At 39.0% G+C, this 16010-nt stretch overlaps 1 protein-coding gene across 1 annotated transcript in view; it reads left to right on the top strand.

Annotated features, from left to right (window-relative positions):
- nek7 (NIMA-related kinase 7) overlaps window positions 1-16010 on the top strand; it is a 74876-nt gene that overhangs the window by 42325 nt on the left and 16541 nt on the right. The window contains exons 6-7 of the mRNA XM_086115868.1: window positions 9254-9362; window positions 11538-11645. Coding sequence (XP_085971994.1) covers window positions 9254-9362; window positions 11538-11645 — 217 coding nt within the window. The remainder of the gene's footprint in view (window positions 1-9253; window positions 9363-11537; window positions 11646-16010) is intronic.

Below are 16010 nucleotides of genomic sequence, written 5' to 3'. Positions count from 1 at the left end.
CACACACACACACACACACACACACACACACACACACACACACACACACACACACACTGTGGGGGTGCGACTTATACTCTGGAGCGACTTCTGTGTGAAATGATTAACATATTTTTCATTTCACGTAATTTTCACATTAAACTGCAAGGGTGCTTGAGGCCTGTGTTGGTACTTTTCACATTGGCGGTAACTGATAAAAACAACTGATGATGACTCTGACGTAAGTGGCGTAGAAGAGGAAGTGGCGCATCTTCTACCTCCGGAGTTCGGGGAGTTCTTTAAAAGTGACACACAGGATGAAGATTTCATTGGGTTTAGAGATTTGGAGTGACACTGGGGGGTTGGTAAACTTGTTAGCATGTTCTTTATGCTATAGTTATCTGAATAACTCTTAATATGTTACGTGAACATACCAGGCACATTCTCACCTTGTTGTTTATGCATCATCTAACGTTAGGATATCGTACACTTATTCAGTCTGTTGTTCTCTATTTTTAGTCTTATTTGCCTTTCAAGATGACATATCTGTTGTTGGATTTTATCAAATAAAATTCCCCCCCAAATGCGACGTATATTCCAGTGGGACTTCTGTTTTTTCTTCTTTATTATGTATTTTATGGCTGGTGAGATTTATACTCACGAGCGATTTATAGTCTGGAAAATACAGTATACATAATTTTAAAAAGTCATCAAAGTGGCCGCCGTTACGGAGGGCTTGTTTTCCCTTCGCTCCCTCTGTGTGGGACTCGGCGGGGAGTGTGGTTGTCAGCCAGCTTGCGACATAAGTCATAGTCAAGTCAGGCTGCTTCCGGTCTGCGTATCTGTCTTGACATAAATGCGTAATGATGCCGTCGTGTACACACTCAAAAAAGGCAGTGTCCCAGTACTGCTTGTCTGACATGGGAGAACTTGTTTCAAACAATTTGTAACTTGTTTTTATCAAGCCAAGTGACTACTGTGCTGAACAGATGAATGAATTCCATCTTGATAAGTCATGTGATGTTTCCAGGAATCAGTGCGTGTCACACTGCTGATCAACGTAGTGGAGCCTGTTGTAAGTGCAAATTTGAGAAAAGTCTCCTTTTTCTTAAACTAGATTGTCATTAAACTCCTTAATGATTATTATCGAACAAGGGACACATCTCAACACTGAAACACAACTGAAATTAATGAGAATCATTTATCAAGATTTATCATAGTTTCCTTTTTTAACTGTTTCCTCTCTGGTCAAGTTTGAAAGTGCCCTACTGAAACATTCTTTAGACAAAAAAAAATAGTTTATTACATAACAAGGGAAATCAATTGGTTCTTCGTTCTAAAGTGAGCTGTGTTAAATAAAAATATAATTTACCTGAATACACTACCTGTCTTGACAATTTTCAATACGATACTCGAATACAGTCACCCGCCCTGTTATACAGTTGTCTTTTTATCATTTAATAAAACTTGCAAAATTTATTCAAAAATATTAACATCTGTGACATCTACAAGCCATTGGCTCATCAGATCAAAGTACAGTTATACCTCGGTTTTCGACCATAATCCGTTCCAGAAGGCTGTTTGAAAACCGATTTGTTCGAAAACCGAAACCACACTCTTTTAAAAAATATATATATATTTAACACGTCTGCTCAGTAATGGAACACTGCACGAGGAAGCGTCACTTCCTTGTCTACCCGAGGAAGCGTCACTTCCTCGTGTAAGGAAGGTGAGAGGAGTCAAGTGGCGCATTCAAGTGCGCTCAGTTTGTTCGAGAACCGATTTTCGGTCGTCATCCGAGGCATAAAAAAACTTGAAATTTTTGGTCGAAAACCGATTTGGTCAAAAACAGAGACGTTAGAAAACCGAGGTTTGACTGTATTCCGAAACTGAAAAGAAGCAAGTTTCTGAATCGGAAGTTCGAAGAGCAATCGTTAGTAGCCTGATTGAATTAGGGAAGTGATGAATTCAGTATTTGGTACTGTATATTTAAGTTAGAAATGAGCTCAGTTGACATAATCTTAACATTAGCTCCCGGTAATATATGACTAGAAGAATCGCGTCACACATACATAACGTTGGTTCACACGGCAGAAGAAATCACCTAACTATCTCAACAATCTTGCGGTGAAAAACTACTTGTTAGTGCTAGCTTGTGTAGTTAATGGTGAATCACCAAAAAATAAATACTGATGAACACTTGTGCTTCTTTCTATAATCTCTACGACTAATTTTCAGGACGCGACAGTAAGACACGAGAAGTACTATCTCCTTCTGCACCATTTGCATTACCATTTGAGTGTTCTTTATTTACATTTATTATTTATTCACTCCGTTAAAGTTGTACTGTTGCGTATTTCATCAGAGAAGATGTCAGTTTCATTTCTTCTATTGCATAATGTGCACGTATACATGGATACGTTATTATAGATTGATACTGTCTGATACCGTCACCCATGACCTCTTTTAATGCCTATATTTTTATTTTAAAAGAAACAGTGTGCGCCTCTGTACTGCAACAATTGGGCTAGTTGACCCCAGTCATTTCAAGCATAAAAGTTTTCTGTCAAATTCATTTTTTTTTTTTGAGGCGGGGGCTTTAACCTAGCATCTCTTCACCCAATAGGACACCCTTTTACACAATAAAAGAATACGAGATTCTGAATGACTGATGACTGAATGAATGAGATATTAATTTGTACAATGTCATATATTGGAGTACTTTGTATGAAACACATATAAATCATCTCCAAGGATAAATTCGCCATCATATTGCCTCCCTGTTGAGTGTAATGGAATGTTGACTTGGAAATAACATCCCAGACATATGGCCTTGTATAACTGAAGGAATGGAGGCAGGAGGTCTGTGGTTTTTGCGAGACTGGGTTTTTGGCTACCTGGACAGTGAATCAAACTGAATCATACATTCGGCAATGTAACCAAAAACCAAATATTATAGGACCCCTAAAATCATCTTTAATCTAAATAGGATGTGTGGACATCTGTCTTAAATGGAGAAAGGATGTTGGGAAGAATACAATGATGATCGTGGGCAATAAAAGTTACACATGTTTTTAAATGTACACAGACCTTCATTTGAACAACTGCTGTGTATACACTCATATGGTTATATTTACATTTAAACATGCTAGTTGATAATACTTATATGCAGTGTTTGGTTGTTGTTTTATTTTATTTTTTTTGTCTTATGGACATTAAGTTGCACCATTTCACGCTTGCCAAGTCACGCTTGCGACCTTTAGTGTAGAGTCCCCATTTAAAAGTTTTGAGGTCAGGCTTCAAACCTTTCTTCTAACCGAATTCAGCAGCATCATGTGTAGCATACCTAGTAATTCAGATCTTATCTCTAGTCAGTTCCTGGAAGCTGGCCGGCATACTCCCCAGACACGTCACCCATGAATCATGTTTGAGATGTTCTGCCGATATTGAACAACTTTGCTTAGCCATTGAATAAGCATGTACAAACCTTCAGAGGTGACAATGGGGCTGACCGATTTATTGCTTTGGGATATAAATCGTGATCCCAGACACAGCAATCTGAAGCGGCATGCTACTTGTGACAGGAGACAAACCTCCTAACTGGTTAAAAGCATTTTGCACCTCGAGCTGTCAAAATTATTAGATTGATTACAGCTAATTAATCGATGATCACATTCATCACCAGGTATTTTAATAATCGAATCATTGTTCAAATGTGTTAATTATCCAAACTGTCCAAATCCTCTGATGTCAGCCTCTCAACAGTAATTATTCAATGATTTTCTTCATGGAAACATCCTGATTTTCTTTTGTGTTAGTCAAAATGAGACATATGTGTTATTTTCACACAAATATTCCACATAATTGACAATCAACACATGTATAGTGGTAAGCAGTAGGTTTTGTTTTATGGAGCTCTATGAAAACCCTTGAAAAAGAGCTGCCTTCCTCACCCAGCCCTTTTTGTGTCGGTGCATTATTAGAGTAATACCGTTGAAGGTTTTGATGGTACGATGTAGTTTTCTGTCCTCTTTGTAAATGTTACTTTGTGTACATTTAGTACAAAATGTACATCCATCCATCCATCCATTTTCCGAACCGCTTGATCCTCACTAGGGTCGCGGGGGGTGCTGGAGCCTATCCCAGCCGTCTCCGGGCAGTAGGCGGGGGACACCCTGAATCAGTTGCCAGCCAATCACAGAGCACACAGAGACGAACAACCATCCACGCCCACACTCACACCTAGGGACAATTTAGAGCATCCAATCAGCCTGCCACGCATGTTTTTGGAATGTGGGAGGAAACCGGAGCACCCGGAGAAAACCCACGCAGGCCCGGGGAGAACATGCAAACTCCACACAGGGAGGCCGGAGCTGGAATCGAACCCGGTACCTCTGCACTGTGAAGCCGACGTGCTAACCACTGGACTACCGGGCCGCCACAAAATGTACATACTTGATTTAAAGAAAATCGGGAAGTGATTAGAAAAATAGTTTGCCAGAAAAATCACAATTCAATCTTTTCCCCAAATCACTGTGGCCTCAACAGCCTGATCGCCAAACTGTATGAGATGTGTTGCACTATGTAAGGCAAATGGTGGTCACATCAGATATTGATTGGTTTTGTTTTATTTCCTGCTGTAATGACAAGAGAAATCACCAGAAATCTCTATTCTCAGAAGTGTCTCTTAACGAACAACTACCTCTTGCTGTCTATTCAATTCCATCACGGATACAGTAAACCCATCTCAATCATTTTGTAAATTATAGCCAAATTGGCACATGGGTAATAATACTTTACTTACCGAAATACTGTACATCTACGAAATATGTCAGAGAAGTTCCTGGACTTGTGTCACCAAAGATATATTTCAAACCCAAACTATAAAGTAAAAGTTTTCCCCTGTCAATATGGGCCAGACGATGAACCAGCACGTCTGCAAAGACATTTCGCAATATTTCCGTCCTTCAGGACGTGAGAAGATGCCGAACTTATGTCAGTACAACTTGTGGCTGTTTCACCAAGACGCCTGCTCACTCCCCTTGAGCATCCGACTGTTCCTGACAAAGAATACCAACGTGCTCGAGCAACTTCCCTTCTCACCCGACCTGGCTTCATGTGATTTTCCCACACATCTCGCGAGCTCAAGGGGGTCATCAACGGGACCCGTTTTGAAGATCGCCAGGTCAACGGAGCTGCATAGGATCCCAGAAGAAACCATATTAGGTGTGGCAGAAAACACTAGTGTAACAGTATCTCGGTGAATGTGTCACACTCAGGCAGGATTACTTTAAGATGGAAAAATGTGTCATTTGGATTTGAAAATGTCTTTTGTGATTATTAGTCCTGTAACCTTTCTGACATACCATGTTGATGGCCCAAGTTTGTCTGCTAGCTGTTCATGTTTATGTTGAAATGAGGTGGAAGAGAAGAATGTGGTAGCTCAAAAGGGTAATTTCTCAGTTACCCTCCTGTGGTTCCCCTTATTTTTCATTTTGAACTTAGCTGAAGCTCATGTTTTTATTATGCCTGCCAGTCAGGCAAATTAGTGGTTTGCATATATGGAGCCTGGTCTTCTATGCATAAATAACGCTGCGGCGTTGTATCAGCACAGCTCGACAAGCCGTTTGGAGTCATGTTCAGCAGTTTCACATCCATACAGTTCAACACATGAAATTAGGAGAGGCGAGGATTAGTTGTACGAGAGTGAACATGGCAGCCTGAAGGAAGTATGCAGGCATGCGCATGCGTACACGCATACACGCCCGCATTCCGTCGGCAAGGAGTTTGCTGCCACATTCATGAGAATCGGGCTGCAACTCATGATTATTTCAATGGGTGATTGTTTTTTGATCAAGCAATTAATCGTTTTTTATTTCCATCCCTTTAAAAATAAACTGAAAAAATACTTGAGCTATATACTTTAAATATATTGAGCAGAACATTTCATGACTATGAAATAATTTGAGTTATGTATATTTTTTTAAAATACTGAAGATGTTAAGATATACTGTGTGTGGGTTTATATATATATGTTAAACACATATATATATATACACATACATACATATATACATGCACACGCACACACATATATATATATATATGTGTGTGTGCGTGCATTATTATATATATACACCCACATATATATATATAATGTATATATATATATATACATACATACATACATACATGCGCACACACACACATATATATACATGTGTGTGTGTGTGCGTGCATTATTATATATATACACCCACATATATATATATATATATATATATATATATATATATATATATGTGTGTGTGTGTGCATGTATGTATGTATGTATATATATATATATATATATATACAGTATGTATATATATGTGTGTGTGTGTATATGTATAAACCTTTACAGTAGGTCATGGACCTCCACAAAGCATTCAAATGCACACCATGCTATATAGGCCTCATTTCATAACAGTAACACTTAAACCTTATTTGTTAAATTGTTACCAATCACTGTTGTATGTGCAAGTTAACATTATGTACCACACTGGCAACCAGTTCAGGGTGTACCCCGCCTGCTCCCCGAAGAAAGCTGAGATAGGCTCAACACACCCGCAACCCTCGTCTAGATAAGCGGATCAAATAACGGATGGATTTAAATACAGTTTCAGCTAATCAGTTGTTATTAGTACCGGTAGTTATTTCCAATTATTGAATTATTTCTTAATATTAATTATTTCTTTCAATTTCTGTCTCATTCCTTCTCTAATTTTCCATGAATCTTATTTTGGTTATTTCAGAATCCAAATGAAATCAAATGGCTGAATTTGCATGCACTGACAGAATATTGCATGTGCAGTGTTTGCCGTGAAAGGAGTAACGGTTGGGTTGGTGGTGGGCATCTCTGTGCTCCCCCATTGACATCAAACAGTTCTCTGATATGGAAATGGAGGGCAAGGGAAGAATGGCTTCTTAGTGGGGCTTTATTAGGATATAGGCCAAGGTCTATCCTTTCCTCTTTCCATCTACCGCTATTATCTTCTTCTTTATTTTCTTTCTTTGTCCAGTTGGGCTGTTCACCCGTCGACTTCACCAAAATGTCTGTCTTTGTATTTATCTATTGTGCTGTTGCTTGTGCAATAAGATGCTATTTCAACTAATTGCATTTTAATTGTCATACATGAAAATAACTCAAAACTGTGAAACAAGCAAATGAGACCAAGCCAAACCTGTAATACTACTTTGGTCCTTGAAAGGCATCATTGAGTCACTGCTGTGTTTTCGTCACATACGGTGGACACAACCAGAGTGTCTGAAAAATTTGAGCAGGGCTCTATTTTTCATGATTTTGGAGCCTGATTTCATATACTTGGCTTTTTGAATAATTCATTCAAATTTGGCACTCCAATATATCTTTTCCACAGTTCTCTGCATAACATTTGTCAAAATGAGTCTGTGTCCTCTTTTAAGGATGACATCTATGTGGTTCGTGTATTGGATGCAATAGCCGACAAAAGGCAAAGGCTTGCTTGCAAAACGGTCTGATTTCAATTCACCAACATTGTGACTTAGGTTTGTGTCTCAATATTTAACTCATTCTGTCATTCTCAGAGGACTTGAGGAATTTAACTGCTTCCATTTCTTTTGGGAGAAACTCCTGAACGGTTCGGAACCAGAATTGTGTGTTTTTAGGGCACCTTCTGCGGAGGTTGGCTGAACAAAAGCTTTCACACACACTGCCTTGTCATATTTGCCATGTGGAGCCAATACAAGTGAGACATGTTGGCCACAAGATGACCACATATCGGTAACTAACCAGTCACAGGACGTCTGTTTTCCAGATCAAATTAAGAGGAACAGAGACCCACTTGGAGCAAAGCATATGTACAAATGGAATATTTTTGAATATTAATGAGATAACGGATTGTTCAAACTCACGTACTGTATTTCTGACCAACAGAAATAACTTTGAAAAAGGACATCCTGCTCATTTCCAGCTGAAATTATCTTGCAAACCTAATAAAAGAATATTAAAGATTATGCAGTAAAAAAAAAAAAGATATGGGGACCTTTAACAACACTCGCTTTTATTTTGCCTTGACAGGGCCAATTGACAGTCGCCAAGTACCTAAAACCGACTTGAATTCATGGTAGCAAAGTAATCTTCTATTCAGAGTGCTGTAGGTGGACAATTAAATCAACTTTTCATTTTTATGGGACCATAACGGCCAGGAAGCTTTCAAACCCCAATCACAGTTTCACTGAGTGTTTCAATTTATGGTGTGGAACAGGGAACATTTATCGTTTGTGTTTCCATTATTGTTTTTGTAGACAAGATGGTAATTGCCAAACTACCGGTATTTGCATGAATATTATTTTTTTGGTAGAACTGGTATGACAAATGTTACTCACAAATAAATTCAACAAGAAGCGGATTGTGCTGCGTAAGGTCAGCAATGTGGTATAGGGCAGTTACTATATTACAGATGATGACATCTTTAGCGAAGTTTTTTTTTCCCTCCCCTCCCCCGTTTCATTCCGTTGATACAGTTGCACCAAAACAAAACATTTCTGTAAGCTACTGTGTTACCTTGAGGTACTGCAGTTGATATACAAATGGCAGGGTACATAAAAAGGAAAACACTATTATGTTACTGCTGACATCACAAATTTTGACTAAAATATTGCAAGAAAATGTGTAGACAATGTGGTAAAATGAAAAAATAAAGATAATGAAACCCTAAATTGAACTCGGCTATTTTACTTACTGCTCTTGAAGCAGGACTATAGCTTGTGATTGGTGTGCCAATATATTGTTCGCTGAAGCTTTGTCTCCGTTATTTTATTTTTTAATAAGCGACCACATGCTGGATGAGTCCGATCAGTTCTGCCCTCCAAAATAAACTTCAAAAAAACAAAACAAAAAGCAACAATAACAACAACTGTTACAGTGTGCCACTGAAAGCTGTACTTCACAAAAGAACTATATGCCAGATGGGGGAGTTTTGGAAGGTACCACACATTTCCTGCCTTTGTTGCTGAGAGCGCATGTGCTTTCTATTGAAGGCCATAGAGAAAATGAGAAGAGACTGAGGAAAGGGACCGAATGAGAGGAAATCGATCTGGGTCCCATTAAACACAGAAGAGGGATCCCGGATAGGCATATGCACTGTGGGCCAATATTTAAAACTGTATTCAGGGCACAAACGTTTCTGCAGTTGTTAAAATCTTGTATTGCGTAATTATTTTGTGTGTGTTTGTGTGTGTGTTTCTCTCACAGCACTTTAAGAAGCAGAGGAGGCTAATCCCGGAAAGAACTGTGTGGAAGTACTTTGTCCAGCTTTGCAGCGCACTTGAGCATATGCACTCCCGGAGAGTCATGCACAGAGGTAGACTTGATGAAAAACACTCCACGTACAGTCCTGAACAAATTTATTAGACAGTCACCTCATTTAAAGTTTATGCCACAGCTGCCCAACATTATATATTTCAGTTATGGCTAATACACCAGTACGTAAAAAAGCGCCATTGACTAAAATTAGACTTTTTTTTTTCATGTTAAAATATCACTGTTAAATAGTAATAGTGATGTGAATTTTTGAATGAATTTTTCAAATGTTCTGTTACTGTTGTTTTGTTGAGTTATCCTCCTAACTACCAGGAAAAAAAATGTTGTCCAATCACATTTATTTTGAAATTCCCCAATCTATGTGAAGTAATTGGACTACTCCAAAAGAAATTTTTGAAATCCCACTACATTTTTTAAACGGGCTCAAATACACTTAGAACAACTCAAACAACACTTTAACGTGTTCATAAGAGTCTTATAATTAAAATGCCAACAGCATTTCAAGACAAAATGTGTTTGATAAAAAGTATTACTTTTCCTCTTCCCATAAAAAGTGCTTGCAATGAGGGAAGCCATTTTCTTACTTTTTCTAGCCCCTACAAATTTGGTGTCATTGGAAAGCACTGAATGTCCTCTTTTGAGTAACAAAAGGAGTTAATGCGATTGGAGGCACTGGGTGGGAGATATTTAGGTTCACAAATGTCCTCGACAGAGGACAAATTTGAACTACTGGTAGTCAGGAAGTTATCAGGGTTTTCGTGGCTCAAATTAAGGCAGAGATGGTTCCATCCTCACCGTGCGCCATAACGTGCATGTACTCTGTAAACTCAGCGGACTCACTTTCTTTTACAGGAAGCATACTTTAAGTTAAGAGTTCCAATAAGAATATGACTATTATCATGTTACAGCATTCGTTTATTAAAACTTGTATCGGAGAATAATGGACTCATGGCTTATCTGATGGGGCCACTTTTGTTTGAGACACTCATAGATTATTTTGAAGCACCCTTCAAGCGCTTTGTGGTCCATGGGCACCTGTGCTGCAATAGCACGCTGCAGTGTCCTCCATTTAAAACAAACAAACAAACAAACCCATTTCTTAATGTATCTATCCACTAGGAAAAATCAATATGCCGATGGCACCAACGAGCGGGGGAAAAACAAGATTTGATTTATTTCTTCTTCGGTAGTTGTTCAGGTCTTTCCTGCTGATGTAGCGCCTCTATAGTGGTGCAATGCTGCAACTGCATTTAAAATACATCGCTGCCGCAGTGGGACATCAATCGCTCTAGCAGCACAGCTGGGGCGTTACACTGTGTTGAGCAATATCAATCGGTCTGACTGGGGGCGGCTGCCACGCAATTTTGAATGCAGGAAAAACCCTGGTTATTTTTTTTTAAATGACTTACATTTTTTTTGTTGTAGTTTTTAATTTTCAGTTCATTTCTCACTTGAGTTGCACAGATGTGTTTAAAGGATCACTTGGATTTAGAATGACAGTTGCAGAAAAGACTGTCAGCTTTTCATATTCAATTAATTACATTTCAATATAATAATTCATTGATCTCAGCAGAGTTTAACCTAAACCACCCTAAACAATGTAATTTCATCCAGAAATAATGCTTTTCAAAAATGGTAATTCGCAATGCTTTTTTGTACAAGTAGTTCCATAGGCCAAAAGAACATAGTGTTCATGGAGCCATGTGTGTTCAATAGCACTCAAATCAAGTCCCTAGAAACACACACACACACACACACACACACACACACACACACACACACACACACACACACACACACACACAGCTACAAGTGTGATAGGCTTCCGTTAGACTGTCTTTGATTAGAGTATTGGGACACTAATGAATCGAGAGCTCAGGGCTTTAAAGACCCCTTTACAGAGAGGAGGTCTGTGGAAAGCCGCTTAATAATATCACTGGACCAAGTTAATAAATTTCAAAGGCTGATGTGCATCATCATATATCAAACATTACTCCAAAAACACGGAGATGGTTTGTCTGACTAACGTTACTGAAGTCAATATTTTCAAAATTAATTGGTACATACAGTTTCTCAAATGGAACAGGTTGGCATCATGTTATTGTAGAATATCACGTTGACATCCCAGGAATTTGAGTTTGATAGCAACAAACTGACCAGAATTTGTTACAGTATCATTTAAGTATCTGCCTAACCTAACTCCTTTCTTCTTCAGATATCAAGCCAGCCAATGTATTCATCACAGCTACAGGAGTAGTGAAGCTAGGAGATCTGGGACTGGGGCGGTTCTTCAGCTCCAAAACCACGGCCGCTCACTCTCTAGGTAATTCACAGCAGTCTTACAAGTTCTTGGAAATGAAAGAAATACACTCTTATGTTTGTGCACCTAAATGCATACACACACACTTGCACAAGGCAACCCCGCAGTAATCACCTGCAGTTGGATGTGTTTCATTAGCCATGGTGAGAGCAGAGCCATGTGTCATTTAGCCATGCTGCCTACTCAGAATTGTGCCCAACAGCTTCATAGGCCACTTAGTCACTTCCTGCTGCATTGCCCTTTAACCCCTGTACAGATGGATACAGAGTACAGGCATTTGACACACGGTCAGATAGGGGCTGTGTTTTGTAAAGCAAGCTGGCAAACTTTACAATCAAAGTTACTATGAGCATTAAGTGGGTGCATGTTTGCCATAGGAAATAAAATCTGATGACACAGTATTTTTCTTTGAAGATATGAGAAGCTATCGTAATTAGGATGTTGGCCTTGTTTAAGAGTGCACACAAAAAAGGGGCGCTAAACCGGAGACAAATTGACAGGTTGGAACCACATGTTCTGTTCTATTCTTCTATAATGAGTTGGATGTTGGATGTACTATGAGCCATGTACCGTGAATCTTTTGGAGTGAAGCCAGTATCCGATTGAGACGTTTGAGTGATAATTAATTTCTAAAGGAACAGACCAAGACATTTGTTTCGCTTTTAAGTAGACATGGGGTTCAACACAAAAAGACCCCCGTACGCCTCTTCCTCACTTCAAAGGTGTGCAGGTGTTTAAAACGGTAATCTGCCACTTAACAATTTGTAAACTGCCTGCTCTTACTGCCGTTTATCACTGTGACCCTAAACCATCACAGTTAATTTGCTATGTCAAAAGGTTGCATGGATTGATCAATTAAATATTAAGTTTTTAATTAATGCCTCCTGGCTGACACATGATGAATTTTGTATTCAATACTGTAAAACACTAAAAATCAAATGCTAAATTAAAAAAAATGTGAGTATAATTATCAAGGTGATTATCAAGGTATGACAAAAAAATTGACTTCTGTATATTGTCCTTTGGCGTGATTCTTCCCGTCCTTTTGTTCTGTCCCAGCAATCACACAATGTTATAACTTCTCACAACAGCTCAGAGAGCCTGTGAGCAAGCTATCTGCAGCCTGCTGTGAGAGTCAGCCCTCTCTTGTGACGTCACAAAACAATGAAGAAAAATAGTCATGGATGTGCGCCGAACATCTCCCAATGTTTCCCGAGGCAAGAGCGTTGTGAAATGATGCTGCCTGGGGAAGCCACTTTAATTTAAAACAAAACAAAACATGTTTGTTTAATTTCCGATCGTTTCCTTGTTTTTTGCCTCCGCTCATTTGGGGACAAATGCACTCGCAGGTCATCATTATTGCTGATGAGCAGTAAAAATTATGACAGCCGAAACTGTTAGCAAAATAAGATTTCTTTGTACTTTTGACCAAAACACGTGTCATATGACAATGCGGAGAATGCTTCACTTTTTCAGTGTGGATACCTGCAAATCTCGGGACCGTGTGAAACATGAGTACAGTAGGGAAAAAAACAAAACTGTTTTTGAAGGTAGTTATTTATTTGTTTATTTATTTGGCATGGTGGGGTGACTGCAAGGGACGGGTGGGTAATATACACGGGTGTGTGTTAATTAAAAAAATATTTCCGTGTGAATATCTAATGTTACAACATGAACACCTGCGGCATATAGAGGTGTGTGGATTATATATTTACAAATATTTATTTTGGGTGTATCAAGTGTGGTCAATATTACAGAAATGACAGTAACTTAACAGATGCTATTAATTTTAGTTGTGTGAAGAAAATACATTTGCTTTTCTGGTCATGTTGTAAAGCAGCCTTAAAATTTGTATCAATAAGACCTTGCATTGGAATAGAGATGTGCGCTGGTTACAGTTTGGCCTGCAGAGATGTCCAAAGGAGCTGCCCAAAACCTTTCTGGCAGCTTCATGGCTGCTTAAATTAAGTAGATTGGAATATGTTGAACATATTCCACTGTCATTCACGCTGTCTCACTTTCCGATGTCGAAGTGTTATTATCACACTCAGTATGCTATTCCAGGCCACTGTGCAGTGGCAGCAGCAGCACAGACTGTGGAAAAAGTGTGACTCTCATGATGCTGTGAAAATGTCTGCAATTGGCCATTAAACGTTAAGTCCACAGCACCCTCTTTAGGCTGACCCGGGACAGGCAACTCCTTTCCATCCCATTCCTAATCATTCATTTAAAGCTACTTGGATGTCATCTTACAAAAATAGACACATAAAATACATAGTTATTAACGTTAGTATCAAAGAAGCCATGTTTGTGTCAACTTTTATGAATTCATCATTTCAAAATATTCAAAAAGATTCAATACCAATTTTTTTTTCAGACCGATACCAAAGGGAGTGCGCAACACTTGATACCAAGTAATGTATACCATTTGTACATTTGATGCATAACATATCGAGCCAATGGCAGGTAATTTTGAAGAAAGAAAATTTATTGATGGCAAAAGGCAAAAGAATTGCTCCGCAAAAGAGAATTTAACTTCAAAATAAAACAAACAAGTCACTCTGATTTGGGATTCAAGTGTCAAACAAAACAGACAACTCCAAAGATATAGTCTTTGTTCAAAATAAATTGAAGCGTAAAATAATACTATTAACTGTTAATATTGGCACTGTAAAGTTACAAAATAGGGCCGGGGAAATATTTCGCATCCGCCGATATTGGTAAATCAATTATTTAACCTAATTAAAATAATACAATATATCTCGACCAGTTCAGAGTGTACCTTGCCTACTGCCCGGGATAGGCCCCAATACTCCCGGGGCTCTCGTGAGGATAAAGCGGTTGGAATAACGAATGGATGGATTAAATGGACTAAAAATAAAATATAATAAAATGCAACCATCCAGAGGAAAAATGCCATTCATACAACAAAATATATGTATATACCTGTACAAGTACAAAAAGCAGGCAACCTGTGAATATGGCACCCTGTAAAATGTACACACACAAAAAAGCGCGACAATGTTGCCTTCACTGCATTCAACAGAAACAATCGACCTTGTTAATGCACTGCATAGTCGCAACGTTCTGCTTTTCTCAGTAAATGAAAGTCAATGTGTAAAGTATGTATTGATATACTGAAATACCGTAATCGAGAAAGTCATCATACCACCCAAATTGAGTTGACAAACAAACGTGTAGGTTGCTTGCACGCAGTTCAGAGCAATGCATTCTGGGATGTCTCTTTTTTTTTTCTGCCGCAGCCTTCTTTGGGGGTATGTCATACGCGTTGCATGCGCTTACAGGATTCTGACAACTTGCCAACTAATCTCAAACAGCAATACTGGCAGAAAGTTACTCTTTGTGGCCGAATCGACTCATACAGGCTGTCCAGTGCAGATTTTTCAGCAGAGATTCCGACATTGTTTACGACCTGGTGTTGACGACATGCTCTGTGATACACGGCCAGATGAAACCTTAAAAATCATTGGAGGATTACAGAGTGCAAACTTCAAAATCTTAGTCGAAGAACCCGTTGCGCGGGTGAGTAAACCGCCAGGTGTTGTTAATGTTGTACAGCTCCCAGAAATGGCGTGCTCCATTGCACGTACACTAACCACGCAGTGCAGAAAGCATACACATATACTAACAGAAATTGCATCCTAATGAGCATATGAGAGGATTGACATGGATGCACCTACCTGTAGAAAAACGTTCTGTTAGCCATGCATGCCGTTTAGTTCTTGATTGTAGAATAGCCACAAGAGGGTGTCTTAAGTATCGGTAACTGATATTAGCAGCCTTTGCCAGTACTCCATACCTCCCCAGACCTGGTATTGGTACTCGCTCATCCCTTCACGTATTTCCGTGCACGAGAAGCCCCCTTGCAGCAAATTTTCAGCTGTACCTACACTATATTTGTAACTTTTTTTTATCACTTCACCCCTATTACTTGTCTGTCTTTAATACGTTTTGTTAAGTTGCAGACACTCTTCTTGTCATTCTCTCGTACTCTTCCCCCAGCTTTGTTCTTCTACCATTTGACACAGCCGAGGTGTGTGGAGTGTAGGGATGTGAAAGAGAAGAAAGTGAAGTCAGGGTCTACTAACAGATTGAAGATGGGGCAAAAGAAATGGAGTCGATCACCAAGAAACTCTGAGAAAGAAGGGCATAATGTGTCCAGTGCTGGAAAATAATCTGACTATTTGACAGTAAAAAGAAATAGAGAAAGCATAGCAATTGGAAAACGGAATGGCAGGAAAAATGGCAGTGAAAGTAAAGGATGAGTGGGAGGAGCCATATATTTGAGCATGTTTGCACAGAGCTGTCCCAGTGTGGCTCTATAAAAAACTCAGTCACCAATGCAGT

The sequence above is a fragment of the Hippocampus guttulatus genome, chromosome 7, assembly GCF_054856545.1.
Source record: "Hippocampus guttulatus isolate MCC_2025c chromosome 7, RoL_Hgut_1.0, whole genome shotgun sequence".
Lineage (NCBI taxonomy): Eukaryota > Metazoa > Chordata > Actinopteri > Syngnathiformes > Syngnathidae > Hippocampus > Hippocampus guttulatus.
Note: the sequence above shows the minus strand (reverse complement) of the source record. Positions and strands in the feature narration are given on the sequence as shown.